At 38.2% G+C, this 25,461-nt stretch overlaps 1 protein-coding gene across 9 annotated transcripts in view; it reads left to right on the plus strand.

The window, feature by feature from the left end:
* The first annotated feature begins 287 nt into the window (after positions 1-287).
* Positions 288-25,461, plus strand: part of SNX14 (sorting nexin 14) — a 71,636-nt gene continuing 46,462 nt past the window's right edge. For 7 of the 9 annotated variants that reach the window (XM_068985130.1, XM_068985129.1, XM_068985136.1 and 4 more), the window contains exons 1-6: positions 288-551; positions 16,153-16,273; positions 17,459-17,535; positions 17,618-17,696; positions 21,581-21,624; positions 23,495-23,582. In XM_068985130.1, the coding sequence (XP_068841231.1) occupies positions 412-551; positions 16,153-16,273; positions 17,459-17,535; positions 17,618-17,696; positions 21,581-21,624; positions 23,495-23,582 (549 nt within the window). In that variant the 5' untranslated portion in view covers positions 288-411. The remainder of the gene's footprint in view (positions 552-16,152; positions 16,274-17,458; positions 17,536-17,617; positions 17,697-21,580; positions 21,625-23,494; positions 23,583-25,461) is intronic. The other 2 variants (XM_068985133.1, XM_068985131.1) reach the window with 1 other exon arrangement.

Below are 25,461 nucleotides of genomic sequence, written 5' to 3' on the forward strand. Positions count from 1 at the left end.
TCTCCTGTGCTCGGGCACATCCTTCTGTTTCTCCTCCGCAATACAGGCGGTTACTGGGTGCTGCAGCTTCCCCTCGATTTCTTCAAAGGGCCGGCCGCCGGGGAACGGGGCTCTCCACTTGAGGCCGGTGCGAGGGTCCAGACCGGAGAGGTAAGCGATGGGCCTTGCGCCGCCGGCTGACGTAGAACACATCTCGCGGCTATCCCCGCAGGCCGACGGGGGGCGTGGCCGCGCACGCGCGGCGGGGCTCGTGGGCGGGGCTTTGGGCGGCTGCAGCCGGCTGACCGTCCGCCGGTCGCCGGCGGTCTGGGTCCGCGATCCTGCCCCGAGGGGTGGAGACGCGGGCGATAGATGGGGGTCGCCTAGACCTCGGCCTCAGTCTTTAGTACAGCATCAGCGACGCCGACGAAGATGGCGCCCTGGATGCGGACTATGGGGGAGAAGCTGAAGCAGCGTCTGCGGCTGGACGTGGGACGCGAGATCTGTCGCCAGTACCCGCTGTTCTGCTTCCTGCTGCTCTGCCTTAGCGCCGCCTCCCTGCTCCTCAACAGGTAAGACGGCGGCGCAGGGGCGGCAGGCCACTGCCCTCCTCCCCACCCCCCGCGAAGCTGCGGCTCAGGCCGTGGTTACATCGCTGCGCGGGGACCGTCGGGCTGCGCAGCTGCGGGACGTGGGGCGAGCTGCGGGGGCCTCTGGGAGAGCGGCCCGGGGGAGCCGGGCGGGGCGCTGGGCCCGGAAGTGCGGACGGGTGGGCTTGGGTGCCCCGGGTCCTAAGGCCTCGCTCCTCAACCACCCGGCCCCGAGTCTTCCCTTGTTTTCAACCCATTTCTTAAAACCTGGGCTTCCGTCGTCTATGCTTTTCAGAGGAATAAAATCTTCGAGGGCGGTCCGGTCAGCTGACGGAGGAGAGTTGCAAAGTCCGGTCGCGGTCTGTTTTTGACTGACTCCCCTCGCTCCTCCCCGGGCGCACACGCCCACCCTATATGAAGCGATCCCAGCCTCGGCTTTCTCCCTCAAAGGAGTGGTGGTGGTGGTTACAACACCGCAAAGATTTGTTGCCTCGAAGTCAGAAGGCAAAATAGTACTGTCATCCCTAGAATATTTCTAAAGGGAAGACTGAAAGGTGAAATTGGTTAACTTCGTTGACATTTTGAAAGCGGAAGGTTCTGCCTCTGAACTAAACTGGTCGATGTCCTTCATTCTGTTATTTCTAGAAGTGGTAGCGATGAAATAGATAGTAGGGGCGAAATTATTTGAGAATTATTTCCAGATTTGCTTTTGGTGGAAAGACGTGTGAGGCAGTTGTCAGCGATAACACCTGCATGTTTTCTCTCATAGTCTGAGCGTGCAGCCATCGTTACTCTTTATCTGGAGATATTGGTCCCCAAGCATAAGATCGGGGAAACTTTCGCATGAAACTTGGTAAATTGATTTTGTTCTAAGATAACCGTTTCCTGGGGTTGTGTTGAAGTTGGATTTCTTCACTTGTCGCTTTGCTTTCTAGTTAGTTGATTCTGAGTTATATAATACTGGGTTTAAATTGCGATTAATGTTATTGGAAAATGTACTTTGTGATGGTAAAATGATTTTAAGAGTATGGAGGACGTGGAATCCTTAAGAGAGTGGAAGCTATTAATTATTTACTTTATCATCTGGAAAGTATTTCAAGCCAGATAAACAGGTGTAGTATGAAAGATATGCCAACTTTATATGATTGTTTTGTCCAGGCATCTTTACTTATCTTATTTGCGAGCCAGGTCAGTTTAGGTGTTCCAAGTAGGACAACTATGTAGGAACAGGTTGAACTAGATTTCTGAGGTTTTCAACTTAATCATAGCATCCAGCATCTATATTATTAAGGAATCATAGGATAGCATCAGTGTCTTTATAACATCTGAACGCTGTACCCTGTATTAGTATTATGCAAAGAAAGAACGAAATAACACGTGTTATCTCTGAGTGGTTGGATTGATGAATGAGATTGTTTTTGTGTCCATGGCACCAGTGGGGGTGTAGCGGTGGAACTAGAAAAATGAGAAGATATGCTTAGTACATATTTTCAAAAAATGATTTTTATACAGGCATTTCACCAGTTAATTTTTAGAAATAACTTTATAAGAAATTCTCAGTTTAAAATCTCCCCTGGTTGGAAATTCCCTGGTGGTCCAGTGCTTAGACTCTGGACTTCCACTGCTGGGGGCCTGGGTTTGATCTCTGGTCAGGGAATTAAGATCCACTGCTATACTTAAAATGGATAACCAACAAAGACCTACTGTGTAGTACAGGGGACTCTGCTTGGTATTATGTAACAATCTAAATGAGAAAAGAATTTGAAAAAGAATGGTTATATGGATATGTATAACTGAATCACTTTGCTGTACACTATCACAATATTGTTAGTCAACTATACTCCGATGTAAAATAAAAAGTTAAAAAAAAAAAGGTCCCGCAAGCCTCATGGCACGGCCAAAAAGAAAACAAAAGCAACAAACAAAACAACCCCACACCTCCCCAGAAAACCAACCAAACAAAAACTACCCTGGTTAATATGTGGTTAAACTTAGACTAGTACTCTTTTTGAAATTAACTTTTCTCTTATTGTCTTGAAATTTTAACACCTAAAAATCTCTCAAGATGTTATTTAGTATATAAAATTTTCTTTCAGTATTAATAAAATTATGAATTTTATCTGTGGAAAGATGAAATGGATATAACCTTTGGACCATTGTAACTGATTTGTGGGAAGAGTAGAGTAATATACTTTATGTATTTCACATTATGATATCACCTTTATAGTACTGATTTAATATATTAGAGCATACGATTAGGATATACAATTATATAGATTTGCTAATCGTAGGATTGAATATTTGAGTATTATAAGGAATATTTTTTAAGTTAATCCTAATAATAATGGTAATATCAATAGTATTAATAGGTAACTCTTCGTGAGTACTTTGGTCTAGTTATTGTGTTGAGTTTTCATTATTATTGAGGTAGTTTATTCATGTGGTCACAAGTTTTGAATCTGAAGCTTGACTGTGAAGAATTTTATTCTGATTCCTCCTTTAACTAGTTATATGACTTTGGATAAGTAATCTTAATTTTTATTTGAGTCAGTCCCCTAATCTGTATAATGTTCATAATACTGGAGCCTACATTTTGTGATTACTTTGATGATTTAAGTGTTTTTGTTGTTGTGCTGGGTCTTTGTTGCTGCACACAGGCTTTCTGTGGTTGTGGTGAGCAGGGGCTGCTCTCTTGTTGCGGTGTGTGGACTTCTCATTGTGGTGGCTTCTTTTGTTGAAGAGCACAGGCTCTAGGCACATCGGCTTCAGTAGGTGCAGCCCGCAGGCTCTAAAGCACACACTCAGTAGTTGTGGCACATGGGTTTAGTTGCTCTGTGGCATGTGGGGTCTCCCCGACCAGGGGTCAGACCCGTGTCCCTGCATTGGTAGGTACATTCTCATCCACTGTATCACCAGTTCAGTTCAGTTCAGTTCAGTCTCTCAGTTGTGTCCGACTCTTTGCGACCTTATGGACTGCAGCATGACAGGCTTCCCTGTCGATCAACAACTTGTGGAGCCTACCCAAACTCATGTCCATCGAGTTGGTGATGCTATCCAATCATCTCATCCTCTGTGGTCCCCTTCTCCTCCTGCCTTCAATCTTTCCCAGCATCAGGGTCTTTTCCAGTGAATCAGTTCTTCCTATCAGGTGGCCAAAGTATTGGAGTTTCAGCCTCTACATCAGTCCTTCCTATGAATATTCAGGATTGATTTCCTTTAGAATGGATTTGTTGGATCTCCTTGCAGGCCAAGGGACTCTCTCAAGAGTCTTCTCTAGCACCATAGTTCAAAAGCATCAATTCTTCAGCGCTCAGCTTTCTTTATAGTCCAACTCTACATCCATATGTGAGTACTGGAAAAACCATAGCTTTGACTAGATGGACCTTTGTCAACAAAGTAATGTCTCTGCTTTTTAATATGCAGTCTGGTTGATCATAACTTTTTTCCCAAGGAGTGAGCGTCTTTTAATTTGATGGCTGCAGTCACCGTCTGCCGTGATTTTGGAGCCCCCCAAAATAAGGTCTGTCACTGTTTCCATTGTTTCCCCATCTGTTTCCCATGAAGTGATGGGACCAGATGCCATGATCTTCATTTTCTGAATGTTGAGCTTTAAGGCAACTTTTGCACTCTCCTCTTTCACTTTCATCAAGAGGCTCTTTAGTTCTTCACTTTCTGCCATAACTGTGGTGTTCCACCAGGGAAGTCCTTAACTGAGTTTTAAAACATGGAACATGCTTGGAATGGTGCTCAGCACAAAAACAGTTATTTTTGTCTTATTTATCCTCACAACATTGTGAAGTATGTACTGTTAACTAGCCTTGGTGATTTTTTTTTTTTTGAGATACAACTTATAAAAGAGTACATAACACATATGTAATTGTATAGTTCTGTGAATTATAAAATATAACTAACCATGTAACCACCACTTACCAAGATATAAAACATCACCCTACTAGGCTCCATTGTCAGTAACATTCTCAGTTGTCATGTATCAGTTTTGTTGTTTTTTGAACTTTATATAAATGGAATCATATGGTCTTCTCTTATCTGGTTTCTTTTTCTCAACTCTCCTTTTGAGATTTATGCATATTATTGCATATATTGGTAGCTGTTCCACTGAGACTATACCACACTTTGTCCATTCTGTTGAAAGGCATTTGTGTTGTTTATAATTTTTGGCTATTATGAATAATGCTGCTGTGAGTATTCTAATATATATTTCTTTGAATAGGCATATATACTTATTTCTGTTGGGTGTATATGCCCATAAATGAACATGCTTCATTGTAGCATATACATTTGTTTAACTTAAGTAGATACTGCCAGTTTTCCAAGGTTATTATACCAATTTATACTCTCGCCAAAAATGTTTTATAGTTTTGTTTAATATTGTTTATAGGTTTAATTTAGCCATTTTACTTAGTGTATAGTGGGAGGTCATTGTAGTTTCAATTTGTAGGGTCTTGATTATAGCCCCATTTTACAAATGAGCAAACTGAAGCTAAGAGTTGTTCAGTAATTTTCTCATAGATACTAAGTAGCAGAATGAGATTCTAATGTTGATCATTCTGATTTAGAAGCCCAAGCTTTTAAAAATTACATTAAAAAGACATTATTACGAAAAACTTATTAATAAGTTTCTAAATAACATTGATTCATATAAACTGTAAGTGAAAGTTGCTCAGTTGTGTCTGACTCTTTGCAATCCCATGGACTATACAGTCCATGGAATTCTCCAGGCCAGAATACCGGAGTGGGTAGCCTTTCCCTTCGCCAGGGGATCTTCCCAACCCAGGTTTCCCTCATTGCAGGCACATTCTTTACCAGCTGAGCCAGAAGGGAAGCCCAAGAATACTGGAATGGATAGCCTATCCTTTCTCCAGGGGATCTTCCTGATCTAGGAATCAAACCGGGGTCTCCTCTGTTGCAGGTGTATTCTTTACCAACAGCTATGAGGGAAGCCCTAAACTGTAAAGAACTCAGAAAATTGAAAGGTGTTCAGAATCACTCATTAATTTACCATTTAAAGATGACTACTGTTGTCAACATTCTAGTCACTTTCCCTGCAGTTTACAATTTTATTTTATAAGTTGTAGCCTTTTCTATATATGGAACCGCTTCTTAATGTATTTTATTATTATTTTCTTTGTTACTTTTTAAGTTACCACAATTGGCTTACATACACTTTAACAGTATTAAGACAGGCTCTTCTAAAGTACTTTAATGAACTTGTTTAATTATTAAAACAACCCTGTGAGTTAGGTATTATTATTATTACACCCGTTTTATAGAGGACCAAACAATCGGAGAGATTAAGTAATTTGCATTTTATCATATCCAGGATTAGAACCCAGACACTACAATGTTTTTGATTCCAAACTTAATGGGCCTTTCACTCTGTGTTCTATTTCTTTTGTCTATCTTTCTCTTTCTACAACCGTTTGGAATTGTTTTTAAAATGACAGTATTGTAGTTTTGTAGTATGTTTTTTATATACAGTTGGGCTCTTGGTCAGAACATCTACGTACAGTTTCACGTGTGACTTTTTTCCCCACATAGTGTTGGGTGACAAGGGTGAGTATCGTGAGGAAGAGATTCCACTGGAAGCTGTATCTTTTTTATGACCTAACCCTGAAATTTAGACAGTTAGGTAGCTTCACTTCTGCCACATTCTTTTGATTAGGAGTGAGTTATTAAGGCCAGCCTCTATAGAAGGGGAAGGAAATTCGATTCCTGCTTTTGATGTAGAGTGCAAAGAATTTGCACAGTTTTATTTAATTTGTAAATTAATCTGGGTAGAATTGATGACTTAACTATATTTAATGGTTTCATCCATGAACATACCTTTCCGCATTCATTGAGATCCGCTCTTATGGTCTTTTAATAGATTTTTTTCTTTTTCTCATTAAAAAACTTTATTATAGAAAACTTCAATCACATACAAAATAAAAATAGAGTAGTACAGTGAAACCTGTAAATACCTATCGCCTGGCTTAAAAAATGATCAGTTCAAAGCCAAGTATCACTCCTGTCCCTAATTATTTTGAAGGAAATGCCATGTGAGATGTTTTATCTATAAACATTAAACATACAGTGCGTATGTGCTCAGTCGTTCCAGTCATGTCCAGCTCTCTGCTACCCTATGGACTAGAGGCCTCCAGGCTCCTTTTTGTCCATGAGATTCTCCAGGCAAGAATACTGAATTGGGTTGTCATGCCCTTCTCCAGGGATTCTTCCAGATCCCGGGATCAGGCCTGCGACTCCTGTGTCTCCTGCGTTGCAGGCAGGTTCTTTACCCACTGAACCACCTGGGAAGCCCAAGCATTTCACTGTGAGTGTTAGTCCTCAGTTGTGTCTGACTCTTTGTGACCCAGTGGACTGTAACCTGCCAGGCTCCTCTGTCCATGGAATTCTCCAGTCAAGCACATTTGAGTGAGTTGCCATTTTCTCTTCCAGGGGATCTTCCTGACCCAGGGATCAAACCCAGATTTCCTGCATTGCAGGCAGATTCTTTACTGTCTGAGCCACCAGGGAAGCCCCAAAAGCTTCTTATTTAATGTGTGTGTTAGTCAGTCAGTAGGTATCAAATATTTCAGTAGATGTCTTTATCTGATAAGAGCTTTTTATCCCCTTGGCTGTGCCATGCGGCTTTCAGGATCTTAGTTTTCAGGCCAGGGATTGAACCTGGACCCCCGCAGTGCCCCAGAATCCTAACCACTAGGCCACCAGTGACCTCCCAAGAGCTTTTGTTTTTTTTACATATCCAGGATACCATTTCATTCTTTTTTTAAAGGTTTTTTTTTTTTTTGATGTTGACCATTTTTAAAGTCTTTATTTAATTTGTTACATTATTGCTTCTGTTTGATGTTTTGACTTTTTGGCCAGGAGGCATGTGGGATCTCAGTTCCCTGACCAGGGATTGATCCCACACCCACTGTGCTGGAAGGCAAGGTCTTAACCACTGGACCACAAGGGAAGCCCCCACAATACCATTTCACAATAAAAAAGCTGTTAGCATCCTTAAAATATCTACTCATTGTTCAGATTTCTCTGAATCTGTTAGAACTTTATTCTCCAATATTTTATGATGAAAAGTTTTAAATATACAGCAGTGTTGAAATTTATAGTAAGTGATCAATTATCATTAAAATTTTACTGTATTTTTATATGCTTTATTATGAGCCTGTCTAGCCATTACGCCAACATAATGAATCTTATTTATAGACAGCCTTTTAGATTTATTCAAATAATACCCAAGTATGATCTTTTAATCTGAAAATTTCTTCCCTTTTTTTAACCTTGTAATTTATTTGTTGGGGAAACTGGCCATTTGTTCTGTAGAGTTTTCCACAATTTGGCTTCTGCTGATTGCTTCCCTGCAGTGTTTTTGAATCTCCCTCTAGGTTCCCTGTAAACTAGTAATTAGGTTAAAAGGCATCATTGTTTTGATTTTTTTTCTCCTTTAGTTCATGATGATTAAAAGATATTGAACTATTTAGAAAAATATGCCTTTCTTATGGTGTGTTATTCTTTACTTTATGATATATTGCTAGTTTTAGTTAACTACTATTTTACTGAGTATTTCATTTCTCTATTCATGAATAAAATAGACCTAAGGATTTCCTTATATTATCTTTATCAGGTTGGGGGATTAAAATTATTAGTCCTTTTAAATGGGCTTCCCTGGTGGCTCAGAGGTTAGTGTCTGACTCCAATGCAGGAGACCCGGGTTCGATCCCTGGGTCGGGAAGATCCCCTGGAGAAGGCAATGGCAACCCACTCCAGTATTCTTGCCTGGAGAATCTCATGGACAGAGGAGCCTGGTAGGCTACAGTCCACGGGGTCGCAAAGAGTCGGACACGACTGAGCGACTTCTCTCTCTCTTCTCTTTAAATTGGCAGCTTTTCCTCATTTTTTTCCTCCCTGAAAGCAGTCTGTATAAAGTAAGGATTATCTATTTTATGAAAGTTTGGTGAAATCATATGGGCCAGGGGCCTTTTTTTTTTTTTTTTTTAGGCCAGGTCTCTGATCATATTTTAATTCCTCTAATAAATAGTTGGTCTTTTCAGGTTATCTAGTTCTTAACTTCCTAATTCTTAGCATTTTTTTTCTAAAAGTTTGTCATATTATTTATCTGATTTATGACTATATAGTTGTTTACAGTCTTACTTTCCATTTCAGTTATAGCTGTGACTGCTTCTTTTTTTCATTCTGTGTTGTGTCAGCTACAAGTTGGCTCTTGCTATGGGCACTTGCCATCTATCTCTACAAGGATTAAATCATGTGCTGCTTCAGCTGCTGATGTTCAACACCCCCTGAAAGAAGTTCAGGAAGGAGAGCAGAAATGAGGCACTCTGTGCTGGGGGTGGTGTGGTGGGACTGGCAGCAGAGGTCTTCAGATAGATATTTTCAGGAGCCGATTTTATTAGCATGATTCTTGTATCTCCTGATACCTAGAAAAACACTAAAAGCCTTCATGGTGATGACTGTTTCTCGTGACTCACGGAAGGTTCATGAGTCTAGCAGAAACCTTTTGGAAGAATATGTGCTTGATTGCATGTATTCCCCCTTCACCAAAATCTCATACATACTGAACATCCCCCTTCCTTCTTTGGAGTAGTTTCTTAGAGCTATTTCAAAGTGCTGTCTCCCACGCTGCAGTCCTCATTTTGCCCCAAATAAAATTTACGGCTCTCATGTTGTGCATTTTTAAAAAGTCAACAGTTTTATATTTGTATCCTCTCTTTTTCTTTTCTCCCCTGATCTGTTTTGCTAAAACTTTGTCTTTTTTAACTTTTGCTTTTGAGAATTTCCAAGCATACATAGAAAAAAGAGAGTACGAAGAACCTCTAAGCACTCATCACTCAGCTTCAACAACCATTAGTATTTTAAAAAAATCTGACCTTCCTCCTTTTAAAATAATTATTCTGCACAAAACCATAACCTTACAAAATTAACAGTAATTTTTAAATGTCTTGTAATAATCAGCTCATACTCAAATTTTCTTAATTATATAAAAATTTATAATGCATTTGTTCTAATCAGAATTGCAACTGGGTCTACTCATTTTATGTAGTTGCTGCATCTTTGAAGCTTTTGTAAGTATAATCTAGAACAAGAGTTGCCCAACTTGCTGTAAAGTGTCAGTAAATATTTTAGGCTTTGCGGGCTCTATCAGGTCTCTGTCCCATATTCTTTTTTAAATGTAAAAATCTTAGCTTTGAGGGCTACACCATAAGCCTTTGTCAACCCTAATCTAGAACATTCCTCCTCACCCGCTCTTTTTTTTCCCTTGGCCATTGACTTGTTGAAACTGGGTTATTTGTTCATACTTTGGGTTTTGCTGATAGTCACCTGCACCTCTGTATTTCTTGTAGACAGGGAGTTAGAGTTATAAACTCTGTTTGATTTACATTTTTTTAGGGGGGGTGCAGGTGTACTTCAGTGATGATGTGTACATTCTAATACATCACATCAAAAGATAACTCCACATTAGGTCGAGTTGCCTCACTTGTTGTAGATTCAGGTGGTGACAGCTGCCCAACACATTTTCCTCTTTGATTTCACCATTTATTTCCTCCCTGAATCATTGTAGGATGCAACATGGTGATTTGTTACTGTTTCATTCCTTCTGTATTTTTTGATTTAAATTCTCGTGTGTGTGTGTGTGTGTGTGTGTGTGTGTGTGTGTGTGTGTGTGTTTGTAGAATTGCTTTAATTTATCCTCTGTTAAGGTCTGTTTAGTTACAACGAAGTATAGCTCAAGCTGGAAAAGTAGAATAAATGCTTATACCTTTTTCTCTTAATTGTCAGTTTTTAGAGTAATTACTGGTGCCCTAATAACTTCAAGTAGTATCCAACTAGAGGTTTTAATTATTTTATTAATTTTTCCAAAGAACCAGTTTATAATGTCTTTTGTCATTGTTGTCTACTTGATTGATTTCTGTTCTTTAGTGTGTCCTTCCTTTTTATGTGTTTGGATTTGTATTTCCTCCCCCAACCTTCTGAATGCTTAGCTTGTTGGTTTTCAGTATTTGTCTCTGATTAATGCAGGATAACCTCAACAGTATAGATAATTTGGGTCAGGTAATTCTTTGTTGTGGGGGGCTGTTCTGTACATTGTAAGATATTTAGCAGACCCTTGGCCTCAAGTCACTTGATGTAAATACCACACCATAAAAAATACCTCTCTTTTATTTCCCCACAGTTGTGAAAGTGAAAAATATCTCCATATATTGCCAAATTCCCCTAGCAGTGGGTGAGATCACCCTTGGTTGAGAACAGCAGGATTAATGTATTTAACGCTAAAGATTTCCTCCTTAAATAATGCCTTTCAGTTATTGCTTGCCTTACAGTGATGTGCATATTGCGTGAAGTGTTTATTGTCACTCAGTCTAAGCACAGGTCTATAATTCCTAATCCATAATTCAGAAATCCAAAAGTTCTGAAGAAATAGCTTGTCCTCTAGATTTGACACACCAGTCACATTTGATAACAAAACCTGGACCTGAACAGGCATGAGACTTGTTTATTGTATTTATTTTTGACTTATTTATTTATGGTTTATACATTTTTCTATGGAAATATTAATATCTGATTATGGAGTACTATATCAGACCTCATTATTTATGTTATTATAACATGATGTATTATGCTATATAATTTATGTTGTTTATGAAATATGTACTATATAAGTGTTGAAGGATTCTAAAAATTGTGAATTCGGAGTCGTATCTTTCTGGCTCAGAATGATTTTCAGTAAGTGGCTGTGGACATGGATTTCATAATGTGAATACCTCTATAACCCATTGAGTTAGTTTCTAGACTTAAGGTTTTTTAAAAGCTTGATGTCAAGTGTGCTATTTATTGGTTGGAGTGAAGCTTTGTATAAGGCTTTGTATAAAGGAATGGGAAGCATAAGAGCAGAAAAGTGAGTTGGGGCCAGGTTGACAGGGACCATAGAAGTTTAGAGGGTTTGTGTTTCCTTCTGCAGGCAAGTTAATCCTTAGCAGTTCTTTGAGTTAACAGTAACCATATTTATGTGAGAACTTTTAGTGATAGGTTTGTAGTGGATGTTTGTCAAGTGCAGAATTGCCCTGGGGGCCTAGAGACCAGTTTCCTGTGGTTGAGTGGTGCAGCCTTTGTCTCACAGCATTTGCACTTACTGTTCACTGTCTGTAATATGTGAGCACCTTTAATCATCATCTTCACCTTTTCTTACTACTTGGTGCTTTATTCTTCAATTCTGAAATCCCCAGTCTTCACAATATCTTCTGTAGCTGGTTCTATTTCATGGTGCATTTGGGGCAGTTATCCCCAGTCAGAGAACGGGGCTGGATGTGGCACTCACTTGTGTGCTTCCCTTCTCTGTTCTAAAAATTTTAATTGGAGGATAATTGCTTTACAGTGTTGTATTGGTTTCTGCCATACAATAACAGAATCAGCCACAAGTATGTATACATGCGTCCCTTCCCTCTTGAATCTCCCTCCTACCTATCCCTCTATCTAGGTTGTCGCAGAGTACTGTGCTTGAGCTCCCTGTGTTACACAGCAGCTTTCAACTAGCTGTCTGTTTTACATATCATAATGTACGTGTTTCAGTGCTGCTTTTGCCCCATCCTCTCCTTCTCCCGTCATGTCCACAAGTCTGTCCTCTGTGTCTGCATCTCTGTTCTTGCCCTGCAGATAGCTTCATTAGTACCATCTTTCTGGATTCCATATACATGTGTTGATATACAATACTTGTCTTTCTCTAACTTCACTCTGTATAACAGGCTCTAGGTTCATACACTTCCCTTCTTTTCAAGATTCTGTTCCTGTATTGCTTGTTGCTGCTAAGTCACTTCAGTTGTGTCCGACTCTGTGTGACCCCATAGACGGAAGCCCACCAGGCTCCCCCGTCCCCAGGGATTCTCCAGGCAAGAACGCTGGAGTGGGTTGCCATTTTCTTCTCCAGTGCATGAAAGTGAAAAGTGAAAGGGAAGTCGCTCAGTCGTGTCCGATTCTTAGTGACCCCATGGACTGCAGCCTATCAGGCTCCTCCATCCATGGGATTTTCCAAGCAAGAGTACTGGAGTAGGGTGCCATTGTCTTCTCTGGTATTGCTTGTTATCCAGTGCCTAAAAACAGTTGCTGTATATGGTTTGTCCAGTTTTCCAGTTGTTTATGGTGGGAAGATGAGTCTGTTACCAGTTATTCTGTTGAGGAAGTAGAAGTCTCTCACTCCTTTGGAACTTCTGCCATCTGTCTTTTCTTACTGATATCAGTCTCTTGCACTGTAAGCTTCTAGTTTATACACTCTTTCCATTTTAAATCTTGTGATTCTGGGTAACTTTAGTGTTTGTGCAAGTAACCCATCAAATACTGCAGTTTACCTTGAGGTGTCTCTTCTATAATCTCTCACTTGAATCACCTTTTGGTGGCCTGTGTTATCACCAGAGACTGTTCTGTGAAATCTTAAAAATTACGCCTCCCACTTGCTGACCTGTGGCTATGTCTCTTATTCCATCAGTCACACTGTATCTGCTTTTCTCTGCTTTCTTCCTATCTGTTGTCCCTCTACTGTTATCCTTTACTTTCCCGTGTGGTTTAGTCAGTCTAGCTTAGATTCCATGGCTCATCACTTTAGCCACTCTACTGCCAGCATCCTTGACTCTCTTTGCTTGCATGTCACTCACTGAACAAAATCCAAACCTTGGATCAGTGATGCTGGTTTGTTTTATTAAGTGTTTATATCCTGGTTACTGAGGGCTGCTAGAGAAGATCGCACACCTGTAAACTGAACTCTTCAGCTTTAGTACTGCCCAGCAGTTCCTGAGGATACCTTTCTCTTTACTTCGCTCCAGCTGCTGCTTCAGAATTTCCTCAGTCTTCTAGAACTCCCGTTCATGCCACCTTTGCCTTTTCCTCTCAAGCAGCACCTGTTTCACTTAAAGGCCATCATATGGCTTTGAATTCTTTTTGTCTAATCTATAGATTTAACTCCATTCTCATCAACCCTTTCTTTTTCTCTAGTATTGAAGAGGAGATATCACTTTCTTTTATAATTATTTTTTTCTGTTTTGGCTCTGAATCCCAACTACTCCTGTATTCTCTAGGGGAAAATAATTCTGTGTTATCTTTTCTCTCCTACCTCGTTTTCTTTTTTCTCTGTCTCTCCTATTAATGTTTAAATGTGATCAGATTTTTCTAAACACCTTTCCTAATTGTCTCTCTCCAGCTGACACCTTAGCTCTTCTATTTATTTATTGTTCTTCTTTCCTTTGAAAAGAGAATTATCCATATTTCCTGATTCCACTTCCCCACCAGTCTTCAATCCATTACATCCTGCGAAAATTGATTTGCCTAGTTCATCAGCATCTCTTGTTGCTGAGACCAGTGGACAGTTCTCAGTCTCTTTTACTTTATTTTACAAATATTTGATCATGTTTAACTACTTCATTCTTGTTGAAATGCTTTCTTCACTTATTCTTCGTTTTTAAAATCTTGACAGCCTTTATGATTTGACCCCTGTGTTTCTTCTCAGCTCTCCTAATCCCTAGATACCTTTATAGATTTCTCTGCTTCTGCTTATTTCTTAAATATGTCGAGTTCTCTTCATTTTTCAGTTTGCAGCTTGTCTCTGGTCGTGACATTCATTCCCATGACTTCAGTGATCTTTATGCTGGTAATTCCCAAGCCTTTATCCTTGGCCCGTATTCTCTGCAGAGATTTAAACTACCCAAAACCTGGCTGGTTATGGAACATTTCTGCTTGGTACATCTTGAAAGTGAAAGTGAAAGTCACTCAGTCGTGTCCAACTCATTTCTACTTGGTGCATCTTGAGAAACCTGAAAATCAGCATGTCCAAAAGGAACTGATTTTTTATTTCTCTCTTCTCCTTATATCTAATCAACTACTTAGTCCTTTTTTTTACTTTGTTTTTTGAGGGAATTCCCTGGTGGTCCAGTGACTAGGACTTTGAGCTCTCATTGTGGAGGCCCTGGATTTGATCCCTGGTTCTCCCTGGTTGGAGAACTAAAATCGCTTAAGCTGTGCAGAGAGGCCAAAAAAAAAAAAGGTGTTTTTTGGTCAGGCCATTTGGCTTGCAGGATCTTAGTTCCCTGACCAGGAATCAAACTCCTGCTCCCTGTAGTGAAAGTGTGGAGTCCTAACCACTGGAGCACCAGGGAATTCCCCTACTTGGTCCTCTCAATTCTTCCTCCTAGGTTTCTCAACAGTCAGCTGCTTTTTATCTCTAAGTCTCTACAGGCCATCCATAGGTTCTCCTAGAGTAACTGCTTCAGCAGCTTTCTAATTAGCTTGCTTGTTTCCAGTTTAGACTATCTTGCATATTGCTGCTAGAGTGGTTTTCTGATTAAACAATCTGATGATACTGCTTTCCTTCTTAAAACTTAAAAATTCTTAAAATCTTCTTAAGCTGTTCATTATCTCCTGGGTATTACTCAGGACTCTTGATGGTAGATGAAAGAAACTCATCTCACTCTAGGTTTGGCAGAGAGGGGAATCATTGGATGCTTATGTAAGTGCAGAAAGAACTGGCAAGTAGCCGGGCCTCAGAAACTTTGAAATACTTTTTGCATCTCCCTGATTGTCCCCCTTCTCTCTGTGGCTTGGCTTCATTCTCTTACTGTGTAGTGATTTGTGAACTGAAGAGCGGGCACCAAAGTTTGAACTCCGTGTCCTTACTCACGGTTAGAGTTGTTGAGGGGCTGCGTTGTTGAGGGGCTGGTGCTTCGCAAAATCATGGTAACTGAAAACTGTGCAATGTGAGGACAGACTGTATTGCTACACCGTAATGTGACTTATGTGACACTAGGTGGTATGGCTATGGCTTGTTTTTTAGGTTCCTCTCAAGGCCACATCTTCCTTGGAGCTGTGCACAGATCTTACTTAGCTCACGTTGTTCTCTCAAGTTTGAATTCCCCTCATTCCTTTACCCTGTCCCCTTCTGTCGCTTTTCTCCTGCTCATTCTTTAAGTTTTCCCAGAGACACAACTTTCTCTGCAAAAAGCTCTGCTGTTTTGGGTTGTGTATTCTGCCCTGGGTGCTCTCATATCATGCGTACTTTCTCTGTCATAGTATGGCACACATCATCACACTGTGTTCATTTCCTTACCTGCTACACCTGCGGGATAGTATTTCCTATGCAAATAGACACAGTGCTGTTCCTTACTATATCCCCAGAGCCTAGTACCGTGTAGCACTAAATGGGTACTCAGTACAGTTTTTGTTTTGATTTAATGCAAAATAATCAGAATTTTGGTGGGGTATGAATACTACACTGTCATTAGAAGATATTCTGGAAAAATGTAGTATTGGCTAGTTAAATATGACAGCCTAGGTGTCAAGTTATGAAATATTGAGGATTTATACTTCCTTATACTTTAAATGAAATATACTTTTGATAGCAAACATTCTAATATTCTTATAGTTAATAAGTATATTACAGAAAACATGACTGGAGGAATTGCATCAACCTGATACTGTAGATGCTTAATTAAATACTCATTAAATCAATGAAGGCACAAATTAGTTTTAGATGTGTTTTTGGTTCTAATAATTATCTTCATTTATTTCTAAGGTATCTTCATGTTTTAATGATCTTCTGGTCGTTTGTTGCTGGAGTTGTCACATTTTACTGCTCATTGGGACCTGATTCTCTGTTACCAAATATATTCTTCATGATAAAATATAAACCTAAGGTAAAATATATGTGTTCTTATTTTTAAGAGTCAGTATATATGATTCTATGCTGTTCGATATTCTTCTTGAAAGCATGTTAAAGCAGTGATTTCTAAAAAATCTATCTGCTATAATTTAATAATGGAAGACATCAGAACATTTTCAAAGTGAAATTTGCATATGTATATATTTTTAAAGTGTACAGTTCTCCTAGGAGAAGAAAATTCAAAATGCTCAGAAAATTGGGTCCACAATTTTAGTGTCCTTTAACTTCATATTAACTATGAGGACAGTAAATTAGAGGTTCCCAAAGTTGCTTGTACAGTAGAATCACCTAAGGAATCTTTAAAAAAAATACAGGTTCCTCGGCTCTACCCCCGGAATTTGATTGAATAGTTCCTGGCTAGGACCTTATAATTAGTACTTGTTGAAAGCTTTCCAGGTGATTCTGAGGCACAGACGCAACTCAGGAACTCATTGTTCCACGGATGTCCGTTTGCTTCATAGAAACAAATAATCATCAGGGAGGGAGGTGGAGAAGTTAAAAAAAAAAGAAACAAATAATCAGGCAGTTTGCTTAACCAAAATAGTTTGTTTTGTATATCTGAACTTTGAGGAAGATGGTACTGTATTGAGTCTGTCTCTGGTAGGTAAAGTCCCAAGAGTGTAGATGAGGGTTAAGTGGGATATCTTGAAGTCTTCCTTGATAATTCTTCAAGTAGCTGCAGTCCCTCATCTTAGGTTGGTTGATAGTTCTGCTCAGAGGAAATAGGGCTGTAAGTGGTGCCCTGTGTTTGGTCAGGAAACTGACTAGTTATAGCATATGTTCTCCTTCATTGATTAAAGGTTTTGGAGAAATAGAAAATAGTTTTTTCTTATACTTTTGCAGCAGAGTATCATTTTCAAATATAGATTGAATTTTTTTTTTTAAATAAGTGAGCATAGCAATTGACCTTAATTTTAAGCTTGGGAATTTGGCTTAGTTATTATAAAGCATTTCATTTGGTATTTTTCTCCTATTGGCAGTTTGGTATAGCAAGATTTATTTATTGTAAAGAATAGTTTCAGTGTTAAAGCAGACAGTAGTAAAAAAAAATCATGTCCTCTGAATTCATACACTGATTAACCATTTTTTGAAAAGTTGATTCTCTTTAGTAAATATGATGTGTAATGTAAAGACAAATCTCCCCACTTCCCTTTTTTAGCAATTAGGACTTCAGGAATTGTTTCCTCAAGGTCGTAGCTGTGCTGTTTGTGGTAAGGTGAAATGTAAGCGACATAGGTAAGTTAAACACTTTTAATTTGTTGATCTTTTCCCTTCAAGTTTTGGGTTTCAAGCAATTTAACTGTATGATTTTCTTTAGGCCTTCCTTGCTACTTGAGAACTACCAGCCATGGCTAGACCTGAAAATTTCTTCTAAGGTTGATGCATCTCTCTCAGAGGTAACTGATTTAATTAATATTGCTGTGTATACCCAAGCAAAAAATGTTAGATACTTATGGGAAATGAAATCATGGAGCATTTTAATAAATGCCACCTAATTGATTCTTGGTTAGATAGTTGATTGTTAGCACAACTTGAATTGTAAGTCATAAGTGTTTTTTGATTCCATATCTAATAAAAATGAACATTTTGGCCAAAGAAAATAGTTTTACCTAGTTACTGTTTATCTCTTTAAGAAATAGTCATTTTTTATAATATGACAGTAGAAATAACCAGAATAGAGCAGAGAACAGGATACATTTCACTGTTTCTGCACAATATAGGAATAGGAAGTGTGATCTCTTTGTGGCAGTCACATTTTATATGTATCTTTTTGGTAATATACCATGTTTTAGTTATTTCTTTGAGAGACTTGTTTTCTTCATCCATCTGAGAAAGCTGTCAAATTCTTGAAGGCAGGGAATAGATCTCATTTGTCCCCAGCACCAAGTGCAGGGGCCAGATGTATTGTTGGTATCTGATAGATATGTACTGAATTAAACTAAATGCTGATTAGTTGAAGAGTAGCATTAAACATCTGAATCCTGCCTAATTGTCACTTTTCCCACTTTGAATCTTCCGCTGGCTAAAAAGTATGCTGCATAAATGCTAAATTATTGGCATTTTCCTTTTCCCATTTCTTCTCTAAGCTCTTTTTCATCCTCCAGATTCCTGGATTGAAGACTGTGCTTTCCAGTATGGTAGCAACTAGCTACATGTGGCTGTTAATAAATACTTGAAATATATTAGTCTTAATTGAGATGTGCTATATATGTAAAATATGTACTGGGTTTTGAGAACTTCTTAAGGAAAAAGAAATGTAAAATATCCTATTATATATTTTATATTGATTATATGTTAAAATGATAATATTTTGGGTATATTGGGTTAAATAAGATAGATAATAAAATTTTCACCTGTTTTTATTTTTCTTTAAATGTAGTTACTAGAAAATTTGAAATTATATATGTGGCTGACATATTTCTATTTGTGAGTGTTGATCTGAGGTCTTTTGAAGACAAGACTTCTAGGGAAATAGTAATTGTAGTAATTTGACACTTTATTTCTTTGTAAAAACTTTGACACTTTATTTCTTATGTAATTTTTGACCTAGTGCCTGGAACATATTGGTGTTGAGTAAATATTAGCTCTAATATTTAAAAACCATTTTCTGAGGTCTTGCTTTAGGCAGGAACTAGACTACATCCTAGGAATAAAAAAATAAAATATGCTTCTTTTCTTCTGGGAGCTTTGGTCTAGGAGGGGAGGTAGGCATATAAACAGACAGGCACAGTGTAATGTAACACAGTCAGTTATGGAAGAAACATACGAAGTATGTCATTAGTACAGAGGAAGAAGTGCATAACTGTAGAGAGGGGCAGTCAGAAAGTATACCTAGATGTTTGCAAGCCTGATAGTAAAAGGGAAAGGGTATTCCAGAGTGTGGAAATAGTTTTTGGAAGGAAAAAGAGGCTTTGAAACCGGGTGGACAGTTCTGTAAGCTGGAGGATGAAATGTGAAGGAGAATGTGGGCAACGAAGAGACCATACTCTAGTAGCTAGGGTTTATCAATTACTTACTATACAGCTTCCCCTGGTGGTTCAGACAGTAAAGAATCTGCCAGCAGTGCAGAAGACCCAGGTTCAATCCCTGGGTAGGGAAGATCCCCTGGAGGAGGAAATGGCAACCTACTCCAGTATTCTTGCCTGAAGAATTCCATGGACAGAGGACCCTGGCAGGCTACAGTCCATGGAGTTGCAAAGAGTCTGATACGACTGAGCGATTAACACTTTCAATACTTACTGTATAGTAGATATCGTGCTAATCACTGTACTTGTATTATTCATGTAACCTATGAAGTAGGTGCTATTTTTGATGGTTTTACCAAACCTAGGGTTTAGAGCATTTTAATAATTTTCTCAAGTATAGCTGGCTGGTAGCAGAACTCAATCTAAAATGCAGGACTGCTTTAGTTCGTAACCAATTTTTATATCGCCGTTTGGAAATCAGATCATCAAAAGACTTAAAAGGCCATGCTGAAGATGTTTAATTGATCATAAATGTCAGTGATTTTCAAATTGTATAACTAGAGTTTTCAGATGTGACTCACAGGATGTTTAGTTCAGTTCAGTTGCTTAGTTGTGTCTGACCCTTTGTGACCCCATGGTTTGTGACCCCATGGACTGCAGCATGCCAGGTTTCCCTGTCCATCACCAACTCTCGGAGCTTGCTCAAAGCCATGTCCGTTGAGTCAGTGATGCCATCCAACCATCTCATCCTCTGTTGTCCCCTTCTCTTCCTGCCTTTAATCTTTCCCGGCATCAGGGTCTTTTCCAATGAGTCAGTTCTTCACATCAGGTGGCCAAAGTAATTGAGTTTCCGCTTCAGCATGAGTCCTTCCAGTGAATGTTCAGGACTGATCTCCTTTAGGATGGACTAGTTGGATCTCCTTGCAGTCCAAGGGACTCTTAAGAGTCTTCTCCAACACTACAGTTCAAAAGCATCAATTCTCTACAGGATGTAGTGGAAGGTGAAAAGGAAGTAGAAGGTCACAGCTGCTGGCATGGAGCTTTCTCTTGCCTTTTCAGAATCAGTGCAGCTCCACCTTTCTTACTTTGATGTGTGGTTTGTTATATTGACGGTTTCATGCAGGTGAGTGATGTGGTCAAATACATATTTTAGATCACTTTGGTGTTTTATGGAGGATGGAAGGGAGCTAACTTTGAAGGAGGGAGACTGATTTAGAGGCTATGTATAGGGGTGAGAAGAGGTAGAAAAGAACTACCTAGGATGTAAAATCAGTAGGACTTCTGGTTGGATTATTTGGGGAATAATGTAAGATGAAATGTTGAATGGTAAGCTTTCTAGTCTCCTCTCTGTGTCCTAACCTTGTCTCTGTGTATCTTATTTTTCCAGCTGATATCACTGATGCTTAGTTTTTGTAATAAAAAATCCAAATCTTGTTGCCTGAGTATGTAGAGAGTCCACAGTCTTCATTACTGGGCCAGAGAAGGTATATAGTCAGATTAGATATGTTGTTTCATTACCTCCCTAGTGCTTTTTAAAATTAATGCCCATTGCTGCAAGTCCTTTTAAAAATTATACTGTTCCACCCAGGCTCAAGAAATGGAAGGTTTAACACCAAGGATTTCTTTTGTTTTGTTTTGTAACTTTTTTAGATATAACTTAAAGTTGTCACAAAGCTGAGCATATTCATATACCAGCACTCAGATCAAGAAACAAAAACATCTTAGCACCCAGAAGTCCTGTTCATGCTCCCTTCTAGTCTGTCCTCCCTTGAAAGATAACCACTGACTACTTAGTTCCCTGACCAGAGATCAAACTTGTGCCCCCTGCATTGGGTGCACAGAGTCTTAACCACTGGACCACCAGAACCAGGGAAGTCCCCTAAGTCTTATATATTTGTTTTTTCATTTTATCCTGGGAATACTGACTTATAGAGGGCATTAGGAATGCAAAAGACCAGCCTATTATTTTCCTTCTTTCCATAGAATTTTTTTGGTTCATTGAATCTTCAGAGTCAGGAACAGTTTAGATTAAATTCTTTAAAATTATGGACATATTTTAAAGTGTGTGTGTCATTCTGATAGTAATTCTTCTTTTTAATGGAGTTTTATTGTTTTCAGAGTGTTTTCCCGTATGTCCCTTTTCATCATCATAGCTGTGTGAAGTCGACATGGACATTTTGTCATGCAAAAGAATGATACTAGGGGTCAATATTTGGGATACTAAGCTTAATTTTTGTTATATATTCCTTAGTATGAGAGTTTATTTTCCCAGAATTAATTAACTTGATTTTTCTTAAAAAATAATTTTTATGCAGGTTCTTGAATTAGTGTTGGAAAACTTTGTCTACCCCTGGTACAGGTAAGTTCTTTCTTTAAGATCCCATTAAGTGTGCTAATGATACATTTTTAGTATAGATGGTGATTTCTCAGTGTTGGCACTATTGATATTTTTGGCCACATAATTCTTTGTTATGGGGACCTATAGTGTGCATTATAGGGTATTTAATGTACCCCTGACTTTTTCCCAGTGAATGCTGGTGGCACTCCTTGTTCTCCTTGGTTGTGATCACCAAAAATGTCTTCAGAGATTGCCAAATTTACCTGGGAGGCACAGTGGTCTCTTAAGAACCATTGATGTAGGTAATCAATTAACAATTTAGTGATAGCAAAGAGGAAAAACCCCAGGCTACTTTTTGAAAAAACAGTAACTTGTGCAGTTTCTTATGACTCCTAATTGTAGTGATTTATCATTTTGTATGCACTTTTTACACTTAGTTACACTTAGTACAATTAGTTGTACATTTAGAGAAAAAATTTTTATTCAGGTATTTCATTAAACTGAAAGTTAATTTCAGTAGACTTCCTGGAAAATTAATGTTCCAGAGTAGCTTTGTTTTTGGTATCTGATGCTAATGTACAAATCCCCTATGCTCAATGGAATATGGAAAATGCTCTAGATCTGTGGGGAAAAAAAAGTCTGATTTGACAATCAAATCATTTAATAAAACACATACTCCCTTACATAAGCATCATGTACTTAGTTATATATTTGAACACTTACACCTATATGACTTATAATATTTAATTATATCTCCCCTAATGTTAGAATGATTCAGTATATTTTGAATTTCCTAATTTAAAAATGCTAATGGGCGGCTTCCCTGGTTTCCAGTGGCTAGGACTTAACGCTTTCACTGCCATGGGCCTGGGTTCAGTCCCTGGTCAAGGAACTGATTCCACAAGCTGAGCAATGTGGCTGGGGGGAAAAAAATGCTAGTAGTTGAGTTGATCTATAGTGGATTAAAACAAATTTAATACTCATTTAATATGTTATTTTTGCATATATAGCTTATATACAGTTATTACATTGGCATCTGTCTTAAACATGGGGCATTTGTCATTTAAGTAAATTGATTGTGAGGCCTTTTATAAAATGAATCCTGTTGTGAAACTCCCTGACTGCCACCCCATCCCCACCCCGCCCCCACATTATAACTTTTCAGACAAAATCTGGCTGTATTTTTTAGTGTGTATCCTGTATAGCTATTGATGCTATGATATTCCCTTCCTTGGAGTTAATAGTGGGAACCATGATTGATACAAAATTATCTTCTTTATTCTACCAAGGGACTTAACAGCATCATCTTCTAGTTCAGAAAATTATGATTATACATACCTTTCTTTCTTGCCTTGGATTAGGAAAGTATCCTAATTCTTCTAGGGACCTCAGGCTATAGGAAAATTCAGGAAAAGGTTGTCCAAATTTCTATTTAAAAACATTTTGAGTTTCAATTTATTTTCTTTTTCAAATAGAACACACACTTTTTTTTCTTACTTTTAGAATTAGTTTATATTATTAATCTATAAATATTTAATTCAACTTTTCTATGTAATTCTGTTTCTTTTCAAAATTATTGTGTTTTTTAGATATTTCTTTGATGATATTTAGAAAATGATCTTAAAAATCTTAAACATGTGACTACATACACATGAATGTCTACAGGAAAATCTATACAATAATTTAGTTAACAATAATTATGTCTTGGTACTAGAATTATGGGAGATTTTAATTTTCTTCTTTGTTCTTTTGTTCCATAATATAATGCAGTTTGTTAAAAAATAGCATAAGTAAATGGGAAAAGAGTCAGTTCTAGACTTCTCTTGGTATCTAGAAAGGGAAGCTGTATTTCTTTGAACTTCTAAATGCTTGTTTTTCTTTCCAATTGAAGGGATGTAACCGATGATGAGTCCTTTGTTGATGAACTGAGAATTATATTACGGTTTTTTGCATCTGTCTTAATTCGAAGGATTCACAAGGTATATATTTATAATGAGAAATTTGGGAATTTCTATACTATATGTTGGAGAAGGAAATGGCAACCCACTCCACTATTCTTGCCTGGAGAATCCCATGGACAGAGGAACCTGGTGGGCTTAGAGTCCATGGGGTGGCAAAGAATTGTACATGACTGAAGCAACTTAGCATGCACACTATATGTATTTGCTTTGTTCTTCATCTTTAATTTTTTTAGATTAAGAGATAAATGGATTACTATTGATTAATTGATCAATTTTGCTTTCTTTAATGTTTGGATATCTTGGTTTTTAGCAGTTAGAGATAAAAAGACAACTGTAGAAAAAAAAGTCATGTTCTTGTTAGATGAATTTACTGAATACATTGTAATGATTACCATGTTTTAAAAAAATTTCAAGCCATATATATACACTTAACTTTGTTGGCTATAGACACAAGTACTTTTCTACTGCCTTGTCAGTTCTATTTATTGAACATATTAATAATAAATTAGTGATCTGTATCTCTGCCAGTAATAAATAAAGATAAATTCTTGTTAAATGTTGCTATACCTATTTGAGAAATGACCAATAAAATCAACTACTGTAGCAAACATATGCAAAAAATTATGAATAAGTAGTTCCCAAAAGGAAAATATAAAAGTGCCAGTTAATATTTGAAAATATGTTGTCTTTTAATGAGATACTATTCTTTTGCCTGTCAGGTTGGGAAAGAAAAAAGAATGATAGTGTTTAGCACTGGTGATTGTAGAGAAACAGGCAAAGCATGTTCAAATTGTTATAACTCTTACCCTGTTAGGGGGTTTGGTAATCTTTATTGAAAGACTTAAAAATGTCTGTACTCTCAAACATAATTCCATTTTTTTAGTATATTTTAAAGAAATAGAGGGGAAACATGTATATTCAAAGATTGATTGCAGTATACCTTATAATAAGGAAGACTGAAAAGGAAAACTGATGTCCAATGACAAGATTGTTGGTTGGTTGAATATAGTACATGTTAACTATGAAATCCTTTCTATAGTTTTTGTGATTACTTGCTTTCATTTAGCATAATGTTTGTGATTGTTTGTTTTCACTTTGCATAATATTTTTGAGGTCTATTCATGTTGTCCTGTTGTACCTGTATCAGTACTTATTATTTTTTATGTCTGAATAATATTCCATTGTATGGATATACCACATTTTGTTTATCCATCCATTTGTTTCTATCTTTTGGCCATTGTGAATAATGCCACCATAGGGTTTGTGTACAAGTTTTTTGCGGGGAGAATGTGTATAGAATATTTGTTTTCCTTTCTTTTGATTTTACCTACAAATGTAATTACTGGGTCAAATGGTTTATGTTTAAACCATTTTTTTAAGAAACTGTCAAAAGACTGTTTTCCTAAATGACTGCACCATTTTCCATTGCCACCAGCAGTGTATGAGTGTCTTGATTTCTCCACATCCTTGCCATAACTAATTATTATTTCACTTTTTGATTCTAACCGTGCTAATGGATGTGAAGTCGTATCTCATTGTGGCATTGATTTGCTTTTCCCTGTGGCTGATGGGGCTTCCCTGATAGCTCAATTGGTAAAGAATCCGCCTGCAATGCAGGAGACTCCGGTTCAATTTCTGGGTTGGGAAGATCCCCTGGAGAAGAGATAGGCTACCCACTCCAGTATTCTTGGGCTTCCTTTGTGGCTCAGCTGGTAAAGACTGCCTGCAATGTGGGAGAACTGGATTCGATCCCTGGGTTTGGAAGATCCCCTGGAGAAAGGAAAGGTTACCCACTCCAGTATTCTGGCCTGGAGAATTCCATGGACTGTCTAGTCCATGGGGTCGCATTGAGTCAGACATGACTGAGCGACTTTCACTTCACTTCATGGCTGATGAT

This window comes from Capricornis sumatraensis, chromosome 13 (genome assembly GCF_032405125.1).
Source record: "Capricornis sumatraensis isolate serow.1 chromosome 13, serow.2, whole genome shotgun sequence".
Classification (NCBI taxonomy): Eukaryota; Metazoa; Chordata; class Mammalia; order Artiodactyla; family Bovidae; genus Capricornis; species Capricornis sumatraensis.